The sequence below is a fragment of the Phoca vitulina genome, unplaced genomic scaffold (assembly GCF_004348235.1).
Source record: "Phoca vitulina isolate PV1807 unplaced genomic scaffold, GSC_HSeal_1.0 scaffold81, whole genome shotgun sequence".
In the NCBI taxonomy this organism is placed as follows: Eukaryota; Metazoa; Chordata; class Mammalia; order Carnivora; family Phocidae; genus Phoca; species Phoca vitulina.
Window position 1 is genome coordinate 5772153 of NW_022589784.1, and position 24785 is coordinate 5796937.

Here is a 24785-nt window from a genome sequence, read left to right on the forward strand (position 1 = left end):
ATCCTGTCACTGTGGCTGATTTCAAGCCATTAACACGATGCCCCTCAACTCAGAGCTTAAAAGAGACACGCGGGGGCAAGCTCTCAGGAACTGGCTTGATTTGGTTCCAGCACTTTAAACGTAGGCGTGAGTAAGTTCATGGGCACGTGCTTAGCACATGTTAAACACATAAACACGCAGGATTACCGAGTGCGTGTGATGAGGGACCCGTCGTGTGCCTGAGTCTGCCAAGTCGGAACGTACAGCTCAGAGGATGCACATGTGAGAGGCGCTCAGGACCCGGCATTCCGGAAGGTGTAACCTGCGAGAGACTGGGGAGATGCTGAGCCTGGAAAGCAGAGGGGGGAGTGGGGGGGTTGTTCAGAGCCCCGTCCTGACTTCCCTACATCCACCAGGGCGTCCTACAGCTGCAGATTTCCAAGAGAAACTGCTTCACCTGCAGGGGGCTCTCAGACGTGGAACTCAAAGACAAGTCATGGGGAGGACGAGTCACCCCTCCTGCCCAGGTGAGTCTTGGGAGAAGGAAACACTCTATCAGGTGGGGGGTGGGGCTCTGAAACCCTGACCTGAGCTCTACCTGGGGATCGTCCCCCCAGTCCCTGGCCCTTAGGCGGAAGAGTCTGGGATTTTTCCTGAGTTGAGGAAGGTGGTGTTCACATACCCGTGTTTGGATAAGATGGCAGGTGCCCCCAAATTCCACCATCAGAGCTGCAAGAAGGAAGAGCTTGCGGTCCAGGTGCATGCTTTAAAATATAGTCTTTAATAGAATTTCTGGGGCATAGTAAGGCCAGTAGATCAGATTGGCATTGAAAAGATAGTTGTTATAGTCGTAGATCCCAAGAGAGGCACACCCAACCTTTCACAGAGGGTTACATCGGGAAGCACCAGGGCCTCTCAGGAGGCAGTTGGCAGGGGACTGTGGGCAGGAGCCTTTATTGAGGTTTTCCCAGGGAGGAATGGGCAAGGCAGGGTACGCAGGCTCGGGACTGGCTGGTGTGAGTAATTTCAGCAGGCTCGCATTGTCTGGTACCTGCCCTGGGGTGACTGGGGCAGGGGCATGGTAGCCCTGAGTGTGGGAGCCTGAGAAGGGAGGTGGTTGGGGGTGTGGGCTCTGGATTGGTGGGTGTGTATTTGAAACGCACGCCCCAGGGAGGAGGACTCCTCCCAGAGCTGGAGGGGCACCACAAGGTTGGCAGGAGCCCCCCTCAAGGTGACTCAGGCACATCATCGTGCATGCAGGGCAGATGTGAGCAAGCATCAAGTTAACAGAAGCTTGATTGACACGACGGGCCTGGGGTGTGGGCTCATGTCCCGGACGGGCTTTGAGGCTTTGTGAAGTATTGGGACGAAGGAGAACCGACAGCAGTGGGTGGGAAGACAGGGGACTTAGGGGTTACTCCTAATGTGATTTTGGCAAAAAGCCCCCAGCCATCTGTTCCAGTGGCTAAAGGCTGGTCTCTGTCCTTGACCCCGTAGCCCCAACCCCACCTCTGTTGGTTCTGCAGAACCTCACCCATATTTACACCAGAGTTCCTTCCCCCGGTCTGCGGGTGTGGAGATCTTGACAAAGCTCCAGGACTCTTCCCCCTCATATTCCTCATCCCTTGTGAGTTCAGTTCTGTCCTTCCTGTGATGGCATGAGGTTTCCCTTGGCTCGGAGGATGTAGTTCTGGGCACCCTGCTCTTTGGAGCTTAATAAAGTGACCAGGTATGGGATACAATCAGGGCTCGTGTGTTCCATTGGTCTACTCTCTTCCTTGCCAAGATCACAGTTTGGATGGCTTTATGTAACTGCCACGTCCCCTGGAGCTTTATCACATCCTTGCACACCTTCCATTCCCTCAACGTCCACCTGCCATTACGTGCACCCTTGATGGAGGGCCTTTTCTGGTTGCTGGAGCTCATCCCGAAGGACCAGGGAATGAATGCCGATGAGCAATGACCGTTATGAATTGGCGTATAGGTACCCCAGCTCCCTCCTCCCTCGGTGACATGGTAGACCCTGAGGGTGGGCCACCCAGATGCCCTTTCAAGGAAAGACATGCTGCCCCAGCTGCTTGGAGGTTTGTTGCAGACTGGCCTCTCAACCCCCTGGGGATAGACCCGCTGCAGAGAGCTGCCTCACTTGAAGTCATGCCCCTTCATGGCACGGCTCACACCGCTGCAGGGGGACAAAAGTCTGGCCATGTTGGCTCAAACGTGGGGCCCATTCTGGTTTCAGATCTCCTGTGGGTGGGGTCAGCCGAGGCTGTTGTCAGACCTGCTTGGCTCAACTTCTCCCTCTGTGCATTTCTGCTTCCTTTCTGTGGTATAATAAAAAAAAGAGATCTGGTCTTTGTCCCCAGTTCCGAATGTAAAAAAGTGTTCTGAGTTCTGTGAGCCATTATAACAAATGACCTAAACCTGAGAGGGGGTTATGGGAACCCCCAAATTTGGAGTCAGCCAGGCAGAAGTGGGGGTAGCCTGGGCACCCCACTTGCAGCTGGTAGAGGGTGTCGGAATTGGAGAACTGCCTGGTGTAAAAATATGACACACACTTCCCCTCCCTTCCACAGATGCTGCTCCCAAGGATGCTCCCTCATAAATAAAATGAGTCTGCACCCAATTCCAGCGTAGGGTGTGGCGGGGGGTGGTTCCTCACACATTCAAGCAGTCCTCTGACATCGGCTGGGTGTCCTACCTGGAGTTAGTGCCAGACCCCACAGGTTAAGGGTTTGGTCCTACAGGACTGCCTCCCCACTTCCAACACCGACCTCAAGTCCAGGATGTCCGCTGTGCTTCCGACCGACTGGCTATAGATCATAGATCGGAAGTTTACTAATAAACCGAGCCGGTTTATTATAAAAGGATACAGTTCAGCAACAGCCAGATGGAAGGGGTGCGTAGGGCAGAGTATGGGGAAGGGGCAGGGGGCTTCCATTCTCTCCAGGCACCCCTCCCCTCCAGGTGCTCACCAACCTGGAAGCTCTCAGAACGCTGTCCTTTTGGATTTTTATGGAGGCTTCATTACAGACTCAGTTAATCAATCAATTGTGGTTGATTAAATCATTGGCCATTGGCGAATGATTCAACCTGCAGTCCTTCTCCCCTCCTCAGATGCCAGGGGCTGGGAATGAAAGTTTCAACCCTCTTATCACATGCTTGGCTCCACTGGAAACCGGGACCACCCCCACCTTAGGTGACCTGAGGGCTTTCCAAAAGTCACCTCATTAACATAAGACACCTTTATCCTCTCATCACTTTGGAAATTCCAAGGGTTTTAGGAGCTCTGTGCCATATATATATTTCTTGTGATAAATAAACAAACTTCGTGTTATATTCCTGGGTCAGCTTCCCAGGAAAACCAACTTGCAACCGACGGGATCACTCGGAGGTGTGTTCTAGATCATCTCCCAGAGGCCCCTAATGGGCTTCAGCCCCCAGTTGCCCACATAAGCCCCCTCCTCATCAGTGCCCGCCCCGTACTGGCCTCCTCCTTTCCCTGTCCCACCTTCCCACGCTTTCAACAGGCGATTTCTCCCTGATAAACCACTTATAACCAAATCCTTGTCTCAGTCTCTGCTTCTGGGGAAACCGACATCTTCCAGGCATTCTTCTTCTCCATCAAAAGTGTTCTTTGTTATTCTTCTTAACATGATTCTTTTTTTTTTACATTACCACGGCTTTGAATTTTTAATGTTTACATGGTTTTGAATGAGTAATGCACGCACACGGAACCAAAACATAACCATCCGTACAGTGAAAACGTTAGCTTCGTCTGTTCCCATCCTTGGAGCCCAAAGTGTTACCCTCCCTAGTTGTAACGTATTATAACTCAAATAATTCCCTTGGCAAGCTTCTTTTGATGTCTGTTTGGCGATCCTTCAATAAAATGTTTAAAAATTTATTTGTTTTGGTTTGTTTTGTTGTTGTTGTGTGGCACTATTTTATTTCAAGTTTTTATTTAAATTCTAGTTAGTTAACATATATGGTAAAATTGGTTTCAGGTGAGAATTTAGTGATTCATCACTTACATACAACACCCAGGACTCATCTCAAGTGCCCTCCTTAATGCCCATCACCCCTCCAGCAACCCTCAGTTTGTTCTCTATCAGGACGAGTCTCCTATGGGGGCACCTGAATGGCTTAGTCGGTTAAGCGTCTGACGCTTGGTCTCACTTCAGGTCTTGATCTCAGGGTCGTGAGTTCAGGCCCCTCACTGGACTCCACCTTGGGCATGGAGCTTACATTAAAAAAAAAAAAAAAAAAAAAAAAAAGAGCCTCTTATGGTTTGCTTCCCTCTCTCTCTTTTTTTCCCCCTTCCCCTGTGTTCATCTGTTTTCTTTCTTAAATTCCACATTTGAGTGAATAGGCAAAACACAGAGGATTTTTAAGGCAGTGAAACTACTCTGTATGATACTCTACTGCTGGATGCACGTCATGAGCCATCTGTCCACACCCAGGGAGTGTTCAGCACGGAGAGAACCCTGGGGTCAGCTGTGGACCCTGGGTGATCATGACGAGTCAGTGTGGGTTCATCAATTGTGACAAAGATTCCCCTTTGGCACAGAATGTTGGTAACAGGGGCAGCTGTGCACGTATGTGGTTTTCCTCACAGAGTGATTCCAATTAATAAGTGTAGAGGGAATGAAGGAAGTAGGAGATCTCCGTAGATGCCATGGTAATAATCACTGCAGGCAAGACCCACAGACGGATGCTTACATGAACACGTGTGACTTTAACGAGAGAAACAGCATATTTGCACAGCCTCAAACTTGTGTTGTCTCCCCCTGAAAAATAGTTATTCATTACCGCGGTGGTGTTAACGCATGTTCACACATTTTTAACAGCGCTCCCTGTGGGAAGAGGGAATTAATTCTCTCCCCGGCCCCCCACCCCCGCCCCCTGAGTGGGGCCGACTTTGTGACTCACCTCATAGGAATAGAGCAGTGTTTATTAACTTTCTTTTTTTAAATTGTCCCCTCCCCAGTAGCCTTTTAAATATTTTCCCTCCTTGTCCCCTCATACCAAATGTCAAAGGAGTACGATTTTGTTGGGTAAGGCTGAACTAAGGCAGGCACAAGGCATTGTAACACCTAAGATTTTTTGGTTTTGTTTTTTGCCCCCTTGGGGCAATGTCGCCCTTGTTGATAAGGCAAGGAATAGAATATGGAAAGGGAAAGATGGTGACTCTAGAGCGGAGGAACTTGGCGGCCGCCACCTTGACCGAGGTTGCCCTTCATCACATTGCCAGCGATGATCATGCGCGTGCCATGTGCCCTCCTCTCTGAATTGATGTGGCGAGAAGAGCATTTCTCCTTCGCGGTATTCTTCTCTTCAAATCTATCACATCAACTGAATCATAAGGAAACAGCGGAGGGGCACCTGGGTGGCTCTTTCGGTTGAGCATCTGACTCTTAATCTCGGCTCAGGTTGTGATTTCAGGGTCCTGGGATCGAGCCCCGCTTCAGGCTCCTGGTTCAGCAGGGAGTCTGCTTGTCTTCCTCTCCCCCCTGCCCCTCCCCCTGCTCGCTCTCTATGTCTCTGTCTCTCTCTCAAATGAAATAAATAAATCTTTAAAAGAAAACCGCAGAAAACCCCAAACAGTGCCCGATAGCGACAGCTACTATTCACAACTACCAAGAGCATGAAAGACAAGAAAAGACCAGGAATCTGCCAGAGTTTGGGGGACCTTAAGGAGACTTGGCAGCTGAATTGTATCTCCCACCTAATTCCTACGTTGGAGTCCTAACCCCCAGGACCTCAGAATATGACTGAATTTGGAGATACTCTTTATAGAGGTGCTTAAGTTAAAATGAGGTCATTGGGGTGGTCATTAGGGCGGACTGGTGTCCTTATAAGAAGAGGAAGGGAGGACACAGACGTGCACAGAGGGACGACCCTGTGAGGACGCGGGAGGACACGGCGTCCACACGCCCAGGAGACACACCTCAGAAGGAACTAAATCTGCCGACAGCTTGATCTCAGACTGCCAGCCTCCTGAGGTGTGAGACAATACATTTCTGGTGTGCAAGCCGCCCCGTCTGTGGTCCTTTGTCACAGCAGTCCTAGGGAGATAACACAACGCCTAAATGCCACGTGGGATCCCGGATGCCATCCGGCGACAGAAAAAGGACATCAGTGGGAAAACGTGAAATATAAATGAAGCCAAATGTTTCATTAATAGTATTACACCAATATTCCTTTCCTCTTTTTGACAAGCGTGTGATGGTAATGTCAGATGCTAATATGAGAGGAAGCTGAGTAAAGGGTAGACAGAACTCCCTGTACTATCATTGTAATTCATCTGTAAATCTAAAATTATTTCAAAATAAAGAAATTGGAAAAAAAAAAACCCTAAAACCTAGGATTCCACTCCCAGGAGGTCCCCAGAGAGTCCTGTCCACAGAGACAGACAGAAGAGGGTGGGAGCCAGGGCTGGGGCAGGGGGTGGGGAATCCGTGCTTCACGGACACAGAGTCTCAGTCTGGGGAGATGAGAAATTTCTGGAGACCGATGGTGGGGGTGGTTGCACAACAGTGTGAGTGTGCTTAACGCCACTGAGCTGTGCACTTAGAAGTGGTTAAGATGGTAAATTTTATGTCATGTCTGTGTATTTTACCACAATAAAACAACTCTATCAAAAACCTATTTAGGATTTTTATTGAGGTGATACTGAATTTATAAGTTAATTTGGGAAGAACTAATGTTCAAGAGCTTTTCTTATCTTGGGAAGAGGATATGTTTCCTCTTCCTGTTCCTTTTTATTTTTTTTTAATTTTTATTTTTTTTAAAGATTATTTATTTATTTGAGAGAGAGAGCATGAACAGGGGGAGGGGCAGGCAGAGGGAGAAGCAGACTCCCCACTGAGCAGGGAGCCCAACACAGGGCTTCATCCTGGGACCCTGGGATCATGACCTGAGCCGAAGGCAGACACTTAACCGACTGAGCCACCCAGGCGCCCCCTTCATAGATCAATCTTGCTTCACCCTTTAATGAGTCCAGAAGTTAAATCTCAGGACTTTCTAGATAAATAATCATGGTTGCAAAATACCGTCAACCTTGACTCTTCCTTTCCAATATTTATTTTTATTTTCTTATTGCATTGGCAAAATAGCAAGAGGGGCATCTTTATTTTGCTCTTGACTTTATAAAAAATGGATCTCGGAATCCACTCTTAAGGAAGACAGTTCTTTGGTTTCCGGAAATTGCTGCTTATCAAATTAAGGAAGTTTTATCCTGTTCTTTGTTTACCAAGCATTTGTTTTCTTGTGTTTGTCTTTGTTTTCTTCTTCTTCTTCTTTTTTTTTTTTTAATGAGTTTTGAATTGATATATCTTGCAGTGTGGAGGAGGCAAAAAATACATTGTAGAAGGAGACAGAACACATGGTACCATTCATATAAAGCTTCCAGATGAGTAAAACCACCAAACACATTGTCTAAATATGTCCGTAAAGTTGTTTTAACATCGTAAACACCAAGTTTGAGAGGGCAGTTGCCTTGGGGAAGAAAAGAGAGAAATAAGATCTGAGAAACTACACAGGATTGTCAGTTACAATTTTTTTTTTTTTTTTCCCCACTGAAACTTTGTATTGGCTTTTTGGACAGACATAGGAATTTATTTGCTGAGGAAGATGATCCATCGTACTTCTTCTGCTGGAACCAGCGCCCGGCCTCCTCTTTGCTGATTCTGTGTCTGGCCCCCATGCAGCCCGTCCTGTGCTTCTTGTGTGATCTTGTCTGATGCTGAAGGCTGGCCTGGTTGGCACCGCACAGTAGTCCAGGTTGCACACACACCCATGCTTGCATCATATCTGATCCCCAGATCAATGTGCTCCTGGATCCCGAAACCAAAGTCTCCAGTATTGGAGAAGCTATTTTTCCTTAACTCATACTCCCACACCTTTAGACCTCTGTCAGGGATTCCTTCCGCCTGGGCCCCATGGACTGTGCAGTGGGTGGCCATCATTTCATCTCTCCTGCTGCCAAAGGCCCTGACAGTGCATCTAGCTCTGGGGAACACGGGGGGGCTGGCCTGTGCACTGCTCCAGCACCTTTGGCTGTCCGGAGTCAGTCTGTCTCCGCTCTCCCCCACACAGATGTTGAGGCAGGGCTTAGAGACGTGAAGTTCCCCCATGGGGTTCTCCTTTTCACCTTGATCCCCCGTGGTGAAGAACAGGAAGAGAAAGTACAATTTATTTCCTTTTAAGAGGATCTGAAATATGTAAAGAAGTCAAAACTTGGTAAAGCAGAGAGGAAATCATGTGGTTTCCATGTTTTTATTTTTCTGCATACCTTTGTGTGTGCTTAATATTTTTTCCACAATAAAAAAGCAAAGCCCAAACTAACAGCCACAACCAGTGCATAACATACCCTTCGCACTGAGCTAGGTTCCCCGGTAGGTAGCAAGCCTCCCGTCTCTGGAGAGAATCGAAACCACAGAGTGGACTTCGCCTTGGAGCTGAATCCTATGACTTCTGCTTTCCTCCCACACTAGTCCAGACCCCTTGTCCCTGCTATTTAAGTCCTGGTGGGACCTGGCCCCGGCTGACACTCCAGCCCCAGACTACCGCCCCTGAGTCAGTCTCAGCCTCTCCAAGAGTCCCACTCCCAAACTTTGTATATGCTACGATCACATTGGGAACACTCTCTCATACACCCATCTCCTCCAGAATAATTCTGACTCCCTCAGGCATCACCTCCTCCAGGAAGCCCTCCCAGATCCTCTAGGCTGAGTCAGATGTCTCCAGTGGTGTTCATATGACCTGTGCTTCCTAGATTCCTTACATGGTTTTCAAATCCCTGGTCACATGTTCTGGCCCCCCAGAAGCGCGTCTCTCCTTCTCTGTTCTGGGCTAGGACTACTGGTGAAACGTCTGTGGCCATCCTCACGCCGGGAACCTCTGCTCCCTTTTAATTCCCCTTGCAGTGAATTCTGGGCATGGGACAGGGCCGGACAGCCTCTCCTGGGTTCCCCAAGGCAGCTTCAGCTACAGGCATATCCCAAAGAGACCCACCTTCCTGCCTCTTTGCTTTGCCTTGGCTGTGCCCTCTGCCTGGCAGACCCTTCCTTTTTCTGTCAACAACGGACAAGTCCTCATGCCCACTTCCAATGCTACCACTGCCAGAAAACCACCTCTGCTCCTCCAAACGCACTCCCTGCTTCCCCCTCTGTAACAGCTGATGAATCAATGCCACCTACGTCCTTTCCCAAGAACATGTTCTGGTGAGGTTGTGCAATCCTTGCGGCTTTTTTTGTTTTTTTCCTGTTTCCTCCCACTGAGCCCACGCGCCTCCTGAGTACCGCTGTCCTGGAGAGCCCCAGAAGGAGGGCGTGCCCTCCCACAAAGTTCTGGCCCGCAGTAAGATCCTGCTGCTAAGTCAGCTCTATTGTCTGTTGACGTGGGCTCCATTTCTGATGATGAAGGCAAGATGGGTCTTGTGTCTCGGGACAAGGGGACTTCTAGGAAGAGGAGCGGGACCCTCCCATTATTTGGGAAATAACATTCCTCAGCCCTGAACTGTCCTCTGAGCCCTGCTGACTTTTAGCGTCTGACTTCTCTGCCTCTCTGTACCACAGGGATCTACTCTGATGTGTGTGATACACGTTTTTTAAATATATGTACTTGGTGTGGTTGTGTGTATTCACATAAATGTCATGGCACTACGGGTCTCAAGTGCTGCTTCTAGAGACCCTAGGTTCCTGAGATCTAGACACTAGAGCTTTTTTTTTAAAGATTTTATTTATTTATTTGAGGCCGGGGGAGAGCACAGAGGGAGAGGGAGAGGAAGAAGCAGACTCCCCGCTGAGCAGGGAGCCCAACGCAGGGCTCGATCCCAGGACCCCGAGGTCATGACCTGAGCTGAAGGCAGATGCTTCACCGACTGAGCCACCCAGGCGCCCCTAGATACTAGATCTTATCACTAGTTCGTTTCAGAGTTGTGTAGCCACCGAGTTTTACTTAGTGATGAGCCATGAAAACCACAGTAAGGAAAATGGAAAGACTAGCCATCACCTTGGAGACACCCGCATCTGTTCTCTGTAACACATAGAGAACGTCTGTAAATTAATAAGAAAAAAACCACTTCTTAGAAAAAGATGAAGGATACAACCAATTTACAGGAAAGCAAACTGGAAGAGTGAATCAGCATACAATAGATACTCAGAATTTCAGGAGAAACACAATCTGAAGCCACAGCGAAATTCAATGAGAAGCAGTAAAAGTAGTTTAGAGACTTTTTTTAATAAAGGGGGGAAAAAGAGAGGAGAACAGGAGACTGAACATAAAGGAATTAAGGATTTCACCTCTTGATAAATTAGTTTTTGAAAACAAACATTGGGGGCCCCTGGGTGGTGCAGTTGGTTTAAGTGTCCGACTCTTGATTTTGGCTCAGGTCATGATCTCAGGGTCGTGAGATCGAGCCCTGCATTGGGCTTTGCGCTCAGCAGGGAGTCTGCTTAAGACTGGCTCTCCCTCTGCCCCTCCCCCTGCTCGCTCTCTCTCAAATAAATAAATCTTTTTTTTTTTTTTTGAAAGATTTTATTTATTTATTTGACAGAGAGAGACACAGCAAGAGAAGGAACACAAGCAGGGGGAGTGGGAGAGGGAGAAACAGGCTTCCCGCGGAGCAGGGAGTCCGATGCGGGGCTCGATCCCAGGACCCTGAGATCATGACCTGAGCCGAAGGCAGACGCTTAACGACTGAGCCACCCAGGCGCCCCACAAATAAATAAATCTTTAATTTATTTGAGAGAGAGTGAGAGCGGGAGAGAGAGAGAGCATGAGTAGGATGAGGGACAGAGGGAGAAGCAGATTCCCTGCTGAGCAGGGAGCCCAATGCGGACTCGATTCCAGGATTCCGGGATTCTGGGATCATGACCTGAGCCAAAGGCAGACGCTTAACCGACTGAGATAAAAAAATAAAATAAAAACAAAAAATAAGACAGGGGCGTCTGGCTGACTCAGTCAGTGGAGCATGTGACCCTTGATCTTGGGGTTGTAGGTTTGAGCCCCACATGGGGTGTAGAGATTACTTTAAAATAAAATTTTTTAAAAATACATAATATTTTAAAAAATAAGACAGAAGCGGAGAGGAGTGGGGACTTTTTTTTTCTTAAATGAAGGGTGAAATAATTGAAGTGAAAAAAATAGCAACAGTGAATTTAGCTGTTTTAAGCAAATTTTAAGTGCTTTTAAACATATTAACGCACATAAGCTTGTAACAATCCAATGAGGTAGGAACTAATATTACAGACTGGGAACTGGGATGGAGGGAGGCTCCCCCTATGATTAGACAGCTCGGGAATGGGATAGCTGGTATGTCAACACAGGCAGTTCGATTCCCAACTGGAGAACAATACCAGGTCTTTAAACCAAAAATAGCAGAAAGAGTAAATAAAACCCGTATTTGTGAAAAAGACTAGCAAACAGGATATACCTGAGATAAGCCTGGAAGGAGAAAGAAGATACAGCAAAAATAGAACAGCAATGAGAATAACTGTAAGGAAAGCAGAATGTGCACCTGTATGGCCGTAAAATTAAAGATCTGAGAGAAACAACTTCTTTACAAAGCGTGACCCAAATAAAAACAGAATTTTGTAAAATGCAGCTTAATTTATTGATCCTTCTTTTGTTGTCTTTTTTTCTTTTTTAAAGCAGGCTCCATGCCCAATGTGGGGTTTGAACTCACCACCCTGAGATCAAGAGTGGCAAGCTCCATCAGCTGAGCCAGCCAGGTGCCCCTGTTGTTTGTCTTCTTGGTATTTTGCTAAGAAACTCTTCCCACCTGGTTTTTTTCCCCAAAGTTTTGCTTTTCAAATATTTAGGTTTAGACCCACCTGAGCAGGGATTGGCTGCCTTATTCCAGGTCCTGGTCCTATGGCCAGGACCTTCCACAGAGCTCAGCACACAGTAGGTACTCAAATCTCTGTTGAATGAATTAATGATGTGCCGCTGTGTGGGAGACCTAAGAGCATGAGAACCAGGGATGGGGGGGGGGGGATGGTATGAAGCCACATGCCCACGGAGGGAATAGAATCTTCTTCCTGCAAAGAAACACAGCATTGGCCTGTGGGCATCTGGACCCAGAAGGCTGTCTCTATCATTTGTTCGCCAGACCGTGGGCACCAGTCTTCAGTAGCGCCACCGTATGTTTGGGGGGAGGAACTGCAGGAGGGGACAGATAAAACCCAGTTTCCATTTGGGGGGGGGAAGACTTTCAGTTCCCTCTCCCCCGACATTTGGTTTTTAGGACTCCCAAAGATTCTTGGGCAATTCAAGAGAAAAGAGAGATAATCCAAAATGCCTGCTCATAAATAAAGGGAGAAAGCCACTAATTAGGGGCACCTGGGTGGCTCAATCAGTTAAGCATCCAACTCTTGATCTCAACTCAGGTCTTGATCTCAAGAGTGTGGGTTCAAGGGGCGCCTGGGTGGCTCAGTTGGTTAAGCATCTGCCTTCGGCTCAGGTCATGATCCCAAGGTCCTGGGATCACACCCCACGTCGGGCTCTCGGCTGGGCAGGGAGCCTGCTTCTCCTGCTCCCCCTGCTGTGTGCTCTCTCTCTCTGTCAAATAAATAAATAAAATCTTAAAAAAAAAAAAAAAGAGTGTGAGTTCAAACCCCACAATGGGCTCCATTCTGGGTGCGGTGCCTACTTTAAAAAAAAAAAAAAAAAGCCACTTCTTAGAAAAAGAAACGCATTTATGGAACAATTCATTCTAGTAATGTGGTAACTGGAATTCTCGGGTTAATGTCTGACTTCTGTGAGAGCTAAGATTTTGCCTTCATGTTCTTCACTATATTCATAGCTCCCAGGACCATGTCTGGCACCTAGGAGTCATTAAATGACTGTTTGTGAAATCAGTGAGAGTAATTCTGTGAGTTTATCCTTGCTCACCGCACATTAGCCACATTCCCCTCACAAGCCAGCAGGTTCCCATCTCTGGCTGGCATGTGCTTCTTCCAGTATGTTCAGGGCTATTCCCTTGCTTCGTTTGGATCTCTGCTTAAATGTTTCCCTTCCCTTCCTTCCTTTCTGGCTTTACTGAAATATGGTTCACATACCATACAACTCATCCTTACCATTCAATGGTTTTTATTATAGTCACATGATGTGCATCCATCACCACAACCAATGTAAGAACATTTCATAATCCCAAAGAGAAGCCCCGTACCCCTAGCCATCACCAGTTTCTCCCATCACTCCCAGCTCCTGGCAACTGCTAATCAATCTAGTTTCTGCCTCAATAGATTTACCTATTCGGGACATTTCTTATAAATGGAGTCATACAATCTGTGGCCTTTTGTGTCTGGCTTCTTTCATTTAGCATCGTGTTTTCAAGGTTTGTCCACATTCCAGCACCTATCAATGCTTCTTTCCTTTCCTTTTCTTTTTTTTTAAGATTTTATTTATTTGAGAGAGAGCACAAGGAGGAACAGAGGGTGAGGGACAAGCAGACTCTACACTGAGCACAGAGCCTGATCTCCCCTGAGATTCTTTTTTTTTTTTTTTTAAGATTTTATTTATTTATTTGAGAGAGAACACACACAAGCAGGAGAGGCAGAGGGAGAAGCCAGGCTCCCTCCGAACAGGGAGTCTGATGTGGGACTCGATCCCAGGACCCTGGGATCATGACCTGAGCCGAAGGCAGATGCTCAACCAACTGAGCCATCCAGGTGCCCTTCCCCTGAGATTCTGACCTGAGCCAAAATCAAGAGTCAGACGCTTAATCGACTGAGCCACACAGGCATCCCACACATTATTTTCATGGCCAAATAATATTCCATTGAATGGATATGCCACATTTTATTTACCCATTCACCAGTTGGTGGACATTTGGCTCAGTTCCACTTTTGGGCTATTTGCTGTGAACATTCATGCTCAAGTTTTTGTGTGGATACTTTTTTTGTTTGTTCTGTTTTTTATTTATTTATTTGGCAGAGAGAGAGCAGAAGAGCACAAGCAGTGGGAGCATCAAAGGGAGAGGGAGAAACAGGCCCCCCGTCGAGCAGGGAGCCCGAAGCGGGGCCCAATCCCAGGACCTTGGAACCATGACCTGAGCTGAAAGCAGACACTTAACCAACTGAGCCACCCAGGCACCCCTGTGGATACATTTTCAATTCTCTTAGGTAGATACCTAGGAGTGGAACCGCTGGGTCACGTGGTCATTCTAAGGTGAACTGTTTGAGAAACTTTCAAACTGTTTCCAAAGAAATGTTGCTTTTTCAGAAAGTCCTTTCCTGACCATCCTACCTAAAACAGCTGCCCCCAATCACATCTCCTTCCTCTGATTTATCCCTAGGGGGACAGCATAGTACAATGTATAGATTTATCACTCTATGACATGATAATACCTGGTGCATATTTGTTCATTTGTTAATTGTCTTCCCTTCCACACGATTGTGATCTCCACAAAACCAAATATTTTTGCCGATTTTGTACCTTGCTGAATCTCCAGTGCCTAGAAAGGTGCCTGACACTGAGTAGCTCATGACAAACACGAGGTGTCCCAGAAGCCACAGGAAGGAGGATGTGGCCACTTATGCAAACATATGCCAGAGAAATCCACAAGAAATCCACAATCCGGGTTCCGTGAGGAAGCTGTTGGAGCAGGGAAGCCAGAGCCCTGCGGAAGCTGTAGGGTCAGCGGCCAGATGGTTGTGTTGAGGCCTGAGTGGAGGCTGAGGTTCTGGAGAGTCACACTTCCAAGAATGCTGATGCTGAAAGTAAAAAAGAGCTGCCTGGCCTCGGTCTGGAAGCGTTCTCTGACGCACCCACTGCCCTCCCAGGGCGCCTGGGGAGAGCGGACCCCCTCACAGTTCGTCCCAGATTCCATCATAACTGCTGCGTCCGCTTGGGGCCCAAGGGTGTGCCTGTCCAGGCTGATGGTTGTTTCAGTTATCTGATGCACTATAACAAGCTATCCCACAAATCGGTGGCTTAAAACACAGCAATCTAATTGTTCCCAATTCCGTGGGTTGACTGATGTGGTTCCTTTCCTGGCCTTGCTCTGAATCATCCGGGTGGTTGGATTTGCATGGGAAACAGCTGGAAGGGCCAAGAGGAACCTTTGTTGCTGGAGGCCGGCTGGACCGCTTTCCCAGTATCACAAAACTAAGTCAGATTCTCTAATATGGCAGCGGGCACCATCCCAGGAGCATGAAGGCAGAAGCTGCAAGGCATTCTGGGGCCAAGGCTGGGAAGTCACGTGGAGCTGCTGCTATACACTGATTGGTTAAAGCAAGTCACGGGATCAGTGCACATCCCAGCCGGATGGAGAAGAGACTCCACCTCTGGTTGGGAGGAAGAACGGTCACATCCAGAGACACAGATGCAGCCAAGAGGAAGGAATTTGCGGCCAGGATTTTTCAGTCTCACAATAACTGAGAGAAGAGTAACTGTAGCGGGAGCTACGTGACCTTGGATTAGAGCACCAACACTTCTTGGCTGGGGGGCTTCCACGAGCCACCTTCCTCTCTGAGCTTTGGGTTCCTGCCCATCTTGTAGAAGCAATCTAGCGTTATCATCATGTTGATAGTCGCCTTTTTAGGTTACCCCCTAGGAAAACGAGGTACAAATCAACAATTCTTAAATATTTTCTGGCAGACTCTCTCCCTGAACATGGATAACTTCATTTACTAGGGGTCCCAGTTGACCTTGGATGGCAACGAGGAGCGAGGATGATAATGTCAGCGACAAGAACAGCTACCTCGTAGGGATCCCTGTCAGGCTGTGCGTGTTACTCTGCTGACCTCTTAATACAGACTAGGAGTCTCTGGGCCACCCCAGAAGCAGAGCTTAAGACTTTGAAATTTTGTAGCTTGCGTGGGGGTGATTCTAGAGGCCCCAAGAGGAAACAGGAAATGGGACAGGGAGGAGAAGAGTTAATTCAGGGTGTGCTCATGAGCAGGTACTCCTGTGGGCAACTAGAGTTCAATCCCCCTGGGCACCTCTGGAAGACAGTTTAGAACACGCGACTCAGAGTCATCCTAACCCAGAACATTAACTCTCTTGCACGTCCAGCCTGCCCTCCACTTTGATGAAAGCAAAAAACCCCTCGGGCAAAGAGTTCCAGGAGTTTACAATAAGAGAGGTGAATGCCAAAGGAATGTGGACAGGGCACTGACAACCCTTTACTACTTCCATTTTGTAGAGGAGGAACTCAAGGCTTATAGTGACACCGCCAAGAATCAACCCCAGGCTCTTTTTTCTCCACAGCCCTGCTCTTTACCACTCTGCTATACCTTTTTAGACTTCAACTTGCCTCTAGTTTAACAACATTTCAAACTAATATGCCCCCCCAAATGAACTTCAATTATAAGATCTCGCACCTTCTACAAAATTAACTCAAACTGTATCAAAGATCTAAATGTAAAACCCAACACTATAAAATTTCTGGGAAGAACATAGGAGAAATTTTTGGATTGGGCAAAGATTTCCTAGATAGAACACCAAAAGCAAAATCCATGAAAGAAAAATGGATAAATTGAAAAATGTAAAACTTTGCTCTTTGAAAGATGCTGTTAATGGGACACCTGGGTGGCTCAGTTGGTTAAGTGTCTGCCTTCGGCTCAGGTCAGGATCCCAGGGTCCTGGGATCGAGTCCCGCATCAGGCTCCTTACTCAACGGGGACCCTGCTTCTCCCTCTGCCTCCTGCTTTCCCTGCTTGTGAGCGCTCTCTCTCTCTCTGACAAATAAGTAAATAAAATCTTAAAAAAAAAAAAAAAGAAATTAGTTCTCCTGTAAAGTGAAAGACCAATAGAAAGAAAAGAAAGAGGGCACCTGGGTGGCTCAGTTGGTTAAGCGACTGCCTTTGGCTCAGGTCATGATCCTGGAGTCCCTGGATTGAGCCCCGCATCAGGCTCCCTGCTTAGCAGGGAGTCTGCTTCTCCCTCTGACCCTAACCCCTCTCATGTGCTCTCTCTCATTCTCTCTCTCTCAAATAAATAAATAAAATTTAAAAAAAAAGAAAAAAGAAAAAATGAAAGACGCTGTTAAGAGAATGAAAAGAAAAAAAAAACACAGACTAGGAGAAAAGATTGGAAAGTCACATATCTGATAAAAGATTTGTTACCAGGATATATAAATAACTCTCAAAACAATAAGAAAAGAAGCAACCCATTTTTTAAAAACACTCACAATTGAAGTGTTTTTATTTTATGTACAATGAGTTAGCATTGTAGATATCTCAGATATTGGCAGTTAAGGTAGGTCTCTTGGAAGGAAGCTCACTCAATCCAACATAGTGAAGCCTGGATCCTTCGCATACTGACGGAGACACTGACAGCACATAATGAGGCCATATTTCCAGATCAGATGGTGCCGATTTGAACAGACACAGTGAGAATGACAACCCTGGCCAAACTTCCTTGGATGGCTCCAGTAGAGCTACTGGGGACCTATCTTGCTCTCTCAGATGGAACGAGGCAACCCATTTCTTTAAATGGGCAAAAGATCCGAAGAGACAGGTCACCAAAGAAAATACTCAGGTGGCAAAGAAGCATATGAAAAGATGCTCGACATCATTAATTATCAAGGAAATGCCAATTAAAAATCACACTACGCAAATAAGAGAATGGCCAAAATTAAAAAGACTGACCATGCCATGTGCTGGCAAGAATGAGGGAGGAAACGGAACTCTCATGCATCACTGGTGGGAATGAAAAATGGCATAGCCATTTTGGAAAATAATTTGGCAGTTTCTTAAAAAATGAAACGTACCTACCATATAATGCAATCATCTACTCCTAGGTATATACCCAAGAGAAATGAGAGCATATATGCACGAAACTACTTGCTCACAAAAGTTCACAGCAGTTTTATTCATGATAGCCATAACTGGAAACAGCCCAAATGTCCACCAGCAGGTGAGTATATAATCAAACTGGCATATCCACACAACGAAATTTTACACAGCAGTAGGAAGGAATGAAGTGTTAATGCAACAACGTGGATGAATCTCAGAATAATTATGCTGAGCGAATGAAGCCAGTCTCAAGAGGCTACATGCTGTATGATGCCATTTATACAAAACTCTAGAAAATGCAAACAAATCTAAAGACAAAAAACAGATCAGTGGTAGCTGAGGGATAAAGAGGGAGGCTTACCAAGCAGCACAGGAAACTCTGGGTGGTGATGGTTGCATTCACCATCCAGATTATGGTGGTTTCATGGGTTAGTCAAAACTCACCAAACTGTACACTTTCAATATGTACATTTTAGGGTCACCTGGGTGGCTCAGTTGGTTAAGTGTCTGACTTCAGCTTGGGACACGTTCCAAGGGTCCTAAGATCGAGCCCCGAGTCAGGCTCCCTGCTCAGCAGGGAATCTGCTTCTCTTTCTCCCTCTGCTCCTCCCTGCCCCACTCATTCTCTCTCTCTCCCTCTTAAAATACATAAAATCTTAAAAAAAAAAAAAAATCACAACCATGGGGCACCTGGGTGGCTCAGATGGTTAAGCGTCTGCCTTCGGCTCAGGTCGTGATCTCGGGGTCCTGGGATTGAACCCCACATCGGGCTCCCTGCTGAGCAGGGAGCCTGCTTCTCCCTCTCCCTCTGCCTGCCGCTCCCCCTGCTTGTACTCTCTCCCTGTCTAATAAAAAAATTTAAAATCTTTTTAAAAATTGTTAAAAAAAATAATCACAACCTTTTGACTTAAAACCATGGGGTCTTGGGGTGCCTGGGTGGCGCAGTCATTAAGCGTCTGCCTTTAGCTCAGGTCATGATCCCAGGGTCCTGGGATCGAGCCCCGCATCGGGCTCCCTGCTCGGCAGGAAGCCTGCTTCTCCCTCTCCCTCTCCCACTCCCCCTGCTTGTGTTCCCTCTCTTGCTGGGTCTCTCTCTGTCAAATAAATAAATAAAAATCTTTAAAACAAAAAAACCATGGGGTCTTAGTTGCCTGCTATCTGTGAACAGGTAGGACCAAGATCATTTCTAAAGAAACCTTTGAGTCTATCATTGAAAATTCCTGCAGGGTGTGTGTGATTGAGTGCCAGTGATAGATGCCTTCCCGTATCCATTGAAGCCCGTGACTAGCCCCAACTGGTGTTCCACACTGGTCCAGTAATACAGGACCACAGCAATGTCTTTACTAAACATAGACTCCATTACATTAAATAGTATCCTGTACTTGTATAGTAAATTAAATATTTCACAGTACATTCACCGCTGTCTTCTACATCACCACAGAAACATAATGAATTGGGTAACAAAAGCTCTATCACTTGTTGATGCTAAAGATGAAGAAATGGGGTACCAAGAGAGTAAATTATTTGCCTGAGGTTATCATCTGGCTCATTGGTGACATTTTACATGTCCTGAGTCCATATGAGGCATAGTTCCTCCCACTGTACTTAAATGATTTCCTCTTGGCTCAGGATTCTCATTTAGAGAGAGCGAGCGTCAGGGACAGACCCCTCTCAGGTTTGGCCACCCCACCAAAGCCCGTGGCTCGCGCCTCACTCAGCCAGCTTCTCTCTGTGGTCTCAAACTCACTGCTTCCAGAAACTTGTTAAAAGCACCCCAACAGTGGGGACGGCCATTCGCTTTGAGTTAAAACGAGCCTGTTTTCCCTAAAACCACACCTGACCATGAAGCCATCCATGTCAGCCCAAAGGTAGAAAATTGCTATTGTATTTATGGAAAGTTCGATGGGGACTTGGTCTACACATCTGTTGGAGAGATTCCTCTGAGAGAATTTGCTGCTCATTCTCAGATGTCTGACCCTACTTTCCTGCTGCATTTATCAAGAGCCCGATATCTCTGGCTAAATTTTGTGCACCAGATTCATCTCTTAGATTCATGTTCCCTTCCTGATCCTCATTTCTCTTTTGCCTCTGTCTTTTCATCTTTTTTTTTTTTTTTTTTTTAAGATTTTACTTATTTGAGAGAGAGAGAGAGAACATGACTGGGGGAAGAGCAGAAGGAGAGAGAGAGATAAACAGACTCCCTGCTGAGCAGGGGGCTCGATGTGGGGCTCCATCCCAGGACCCCAGGATCATGACCTGAGCCAAAGGCAGATGCTTAACCAACTGAGCCACCCAGGCGCCCCATCCTCTGTCTTTTCATCTTCTTTTATCATGTCTGTCTCATTTCTTTCTGAAACAAGGTAGGAAAATAGGCATTGAATGAAATTTTTAAATAAAAGGTGGATAATGTTTATTTCTGAGGGTTGTTGAGAGGATTTGGGAAGGTGGGATGTGTTCACGCATCTACCGGAGGGGCTGGAATGTGGGAAGTGCTTGATAAAAAAAATAATATTTGTCCTTCTCAGTGAGGCCCACTGACCAGCCACTGCCCCAGCCCCAGCACCCAAGACTTTTATGCTGCTTGACTTTTCCTTCCCTTTTTTTTATGGCACTTATGACTTATTATATGACATTAGGGTTCTGACCCTCGGCATTATTGACATTAGGGGGCGGATCATTCCTCACTCTGGGGGGCTGTCTTGTGTGTTAGGGGATGTTTAGCAGCATCCCCGGTCTCCACCCCCTAGATGTCAGTAGCACCTACCCTCCCAAACTGTGATAACCACAAATGTCTCCAGACACAGCCCAATGTCTCCTGGGGGGCATAATCACCCCCAGTTGAGAACCACTATGCTATGCAACTTGCTTTTTCATTATGTGCGTTATTTATTTGTCTGTCTGTCTCTACCCGCACCTAGAATGTGTGCTCCGAGAAGGAAGGAATTTGCTTCTTTTGGGGCATTGATGCACACCCAATTCCTAGATTGATGCCTGGCACACGGTAGCTGTCCAATATTTACTGAAAGAATGAATGAACATTTAGTGGGTTTTGTGCCCGGGGATGGTGCCAGGGCTTGGCGTGCATAACCTCATGTCTTTATCTCAGAATACTTTGGAGGAAGGACCTGTCAGTGTCCCCCTTTTCACAGAGGAGAAAAACCGAGGCTTCTTGAAACTACATACATACACCCCCCCCACCCACCCACCCAGTAATAGAGTCCAGAAGCTTAGCTGGCCACAACCCAACAAACATCTATGTTCTCCTTTCTGGCCAAGAAGGATTGAATTAAGGTCAGGGGCCACTTCAGCCTCCAGGAAGCTGCAGGGAAGTTGAGGAGGGAAGCTGAGCTGGCCCAGCAGGCTTTCTCAGGAACCCCCTGGAAGGGGCCAGAACTTGGCTGGGTTCAGCCTGTTCCTCTCAGGAGGAAGCCTGGCTCCAGACCTATAAGAGATGGGGGTGAGCTCCAAAATGAAGCCCCCAGCACCAGTCTGGAAATGTTGCCTGGCTAGGGAGACTGGAACTGCACACAGACACATAGACACACACACACACCACCACCACCACCACCACCACCACACCTTTTACCCTGCTCAACCCCCTTCTACCCCTCACCTCTGACTCCACTGCCCCCATCCCACTTCATCCTTACTGCTAAACCAGCCCAGACCAGGAAGGGCCCAGCCCTTTGATTGGTCTATGGGTCCCAGTACCAGGAACTGAGAGGAAGGAGAGCGGAAGGAAGGAAAAGAGTAGGCGGGACTGGGAGGGGGCTACATTTATATCTATGCCCAGGGCTGGGCGCCTGCTCACCATGGACACTGTCGGGTACAGCAAGTGGGTCGACGGGCTCGAGGAAGTCCCTGGAGGTATGAGCAATGGGACTGCTTCACCGGCTTGGGTCTCTCTGGTCAGTGGTTTGGAGTTTGATGGGGGAAGGGAGGCGAATAGCCAAGAGGGGGTCCAAGTAGTGGGTGCAGGAGAGACACCACAGGCACTAGAACTAGCTGGACCTGGATTCTAATTCTAACTCTGCCACTTAGAGCTTGTGTGACCATGAGCAAGTTACTTAACTTCTCTGAATCTCAGTTCCTTGGGAGGAACTCAAGCGCCCAGGGCTCCATCCTAAGGGCCCAGAGACCCAGGGCGGTCCTGGTGCAGGAGGGACCCAGGAGTCCATCTGTGTTATCCTAGGGCACTGGGGACGCTGGGGACACTGGGGACGGAGACTCCTCTTCGTGGGCCTCGTTCTGGTGGTAGCCACAGTCCTGTGGGCCCTCATTCTGAGCATCCTAATCTCTAAAGGTGAGTGACCACATAATGAGGGGAGGTTGTGTCAAGCCACCCTGGGGACATAGACCTTCCCTCTGTCTCAGGACTCGCCAGCTGGGTTCTAGACCCCTGCCTGGGTCTGAGTGTGAACGCGTGTGAACAGAGTTTGTGCACATCTTTGGGCTGTGTGCACCCACATGTGTATGTCAGTGCGTGCATGAATGTGGGTGCATGTCCCCATGTGTTTGTCTCCCCTGGGTGTGTGTGCACATCACGTGTGCTGTATGCTTGCCCACCCCTTCTGTGCCTCCCAAGACTGGGGGCCCCTGCACCCCGTGGGCGAGGGGAGAGTTCCCGAGTCCCCGGGCCGCACCTGCAGGAGCCTCTTCCCCTCAGCCTCCACAGAGCGAGGAGCGCTGCTTGGCCACCAGGACCTGCTGCGGACAAACGGTGCGTGCAGAACGGCGACTCTTAGGCCCCCCCACCCCGGGGCGTGCGGGGCCAGAGTGTTTAGGACCCTGGAGATAGGGTAGTGGGTGGGTGGGGACCCCTCGGTCCCGGGGGCTGGTCCCGGAACCGGGAAGGGTGTCCTGTGAGTCCCCGCAGGTGACCTGGAGTGTTTGTGGGGCGGGCGGGGATCATTCCAGCCTCGGAGCAGACGGCGGCGCTGGGTGCTTTGAGCCAGGAGGTCCGAGCCTGCAACAGCTGCTGTGAGACCCGCGTGCTGGGGGAGGGGCTTGGGCCGGGATTGGAGGAGGCGAGCGGGGGCGGGGTTTGCGGCAGGTGGGGGCCAGACGGGTGGGTTACTGACGTCCCGCGCCCATCCTCCTCCCCTTTCGCCCCTCCTTCCCAGGCTTGGGGACACAGGCGCTGCTGCAGAGGGCACGCACCGAGCTTGGGGAGGCGCAGGCAAAGCTGATCCAGCAAGAGAGTGCCCTGAAAGAGCTGAGCGATCGCGGTGAGAGCTGGACATTGCCTCGACCCCTAATCCCTCCTCCCGGCTGTCACTCGACCCTTGATGCACACACTGACACCTGTCCTGGTTAGGGTTACCGCGACCCTATCCTGTGATCCTGACCTCTGACAGCTGGACTCTGATCTTGATTACAACTCCTAACCCCAACCGCAACTCGGCCCGGACCAGCGAGCACAGTCCTTGACCGTGATGTCATTCCTGGCCATGACCCTGACCACGGACATGGATGCTGACCTGTAGCTAATCATGACCCTACTCCTGACCCTGACCTGAACTATAACCTGAACTCCCTTGACTTCGCAGTGACCCAGAGCTTGGCTGAAGCGGGCAGGGACCGCGAGGACATCCGCAGTGAGCTGTTCAGGGCTCTGGAGGCCGTCCGGCTGGGGAACAGTGAGCAAGACAGAGGGGAGAGAGGGAGGGGACAAGTGGACCCTACCTGTGTGCCTCGGGGTTCCTTGATCAGCCCTGTCCTGCCCCTTGACCTTGGCCTGTTCTCTGCGCCTGCGCCCCTAGACCTCGGGGGTCCACCTCCCCGGCCCCCCGGTTTTTTCCGTCTGCTCTACCAGGGAGCAGTTCACGTCTTTGACTCTCGCCACCCCACAGGGTCCTGTGAGGAGTGCCCCGCATCATGGCTGCCCTTCCAGGGCTCCTGCTACCTTTTCTCCGTCCAGCGGGCCACGTGGGAGGAGTCGCAGCGCAACTGCGCGGGCGCAGGCGGACACTTGGTGATTGTCGGGGACCTGGATGAGCAGGTGCGCAGCCCCCGGCGGTCCCAGGCGGGGGGCGGGATTCACCTGAGGGGGCGTGGCCCGGGGAGAGGGGCGAGGCCGACTCAGCGGGCTCGCTCTCATTTCCCCGCGCAGGGCTTCCTGAGTCGGAACACGCGAGGCCGCGGTTACTGGCTGGGCCTGAGGGCGGTGCGCCGCGTGCGCAAGATCCAGGGCTACCAGTGGGTAGACGGAGTCCCGCTCAGCTTCAGGTGAGGGAAGGGACTTGGGGAGAGGGACAGGCCAGGCCCTACGGGAGGTGCTTTGGCCCGATCTCAGGCACTCGGTTGGGATGGGCAGGCCAGACCCCCAGGACCTGGCTGAGGGTTAAATTCCGGGAATTAGAAAGTGATATCCCAGGGGCATGCTCAAATTAGACCCTCAGGGTGTCTAGGTTAGACCCAAGCAATAAACAGGGTAGATCCTCAGGGCTGGACGCCAGGCCCATCCTGACTCCCAGAAACACCCCCGACAAACCTCTGCAGCCACTGGAACGTGGGGGAGCCCAATGACTCTATGGGGCGTGAGGACTGCGCTATGATGCTACGCACAGGGATGTGGAACGACGCACCGTGCGACAACGAGAGGGACAACTGGATCTGTGAGAAGAGGCGCAGCTGCTGACCCCGCCCAGTGCCCGCAAGCCGCACCCCGAGGGCGATCGCCTGAGCTGTTCACCGTCCTGGCGCCGCCCACCGCCATTGATTTTTTTTCCCCCTCCACCCATGACTACTGAGAACCGTCCCACCCAACCCAGGCAGGTACGGGCACTGGGACCTCCACTCCAACCTCACCAGGAGCCCTCACACAGACATAACCAGGCCTCCACCCCCACCCAAATCCCGGCTCAGCCGGTCCACGGACCCCACCTCCCTCCTCGCTAACCAAAGCAAGTTAACTCAGCGATGGAGCTGTTTGGTTTTCTTGCATTTTCCCCCGGACTGGGAGGCATCACAGATAGGGGTTTTGGGAGCTGTCTTCACAGCCCTGGGAAGCATCAATAAATGCTTGAGAAATGAATCTGGGTTCGTGGCTTTGGT

At 49.2% G+C, this 24785-nt stretch overlaps 1 protein-coding gene and 2 pseudogenes across 1 annotated transcript; 1 reads left to right on the plus strand and 2 right to left on the minus strand.

The window, feature by feature from the left end:
- Positions 1–272: 272 nt before the first annotated feature.
- Positions 273–8866, minus strand: LOC116625753 (annotated as a pseudogene).
- An 8349-nt stretch (positions 8867–17215) lies between these two features.
- On the minus strand, positions 17216–21373 carry LOC116625754 (annotated as a pseudogene).
- A 160-nt stretch (positions 21374–21533) lies between these two features.
- Positions 21534–24785, plus strand: CLEC4G (C-type lectin domain family 4 member G). Its single transcript, XM_032394850.1, has 9 exons — positions 21534–21596; positions 21922–22032; positions 22396–22449; positions 22647–22709; positions 22853–22957; positions 23279–23368; positions 23582–23730; positions 23842–23957; positions 24231–24785. The coding sequence occupies exons 1-9, from the start codon at positions 21542–21544 to the stop codon at positions 24367–24369; spliced, it is 882 nt and encodes a 293-aa protein (XP_032250741.1). The 5' UTR covers positions 21534–21541; the 3' UTR covers positions 24370–24785.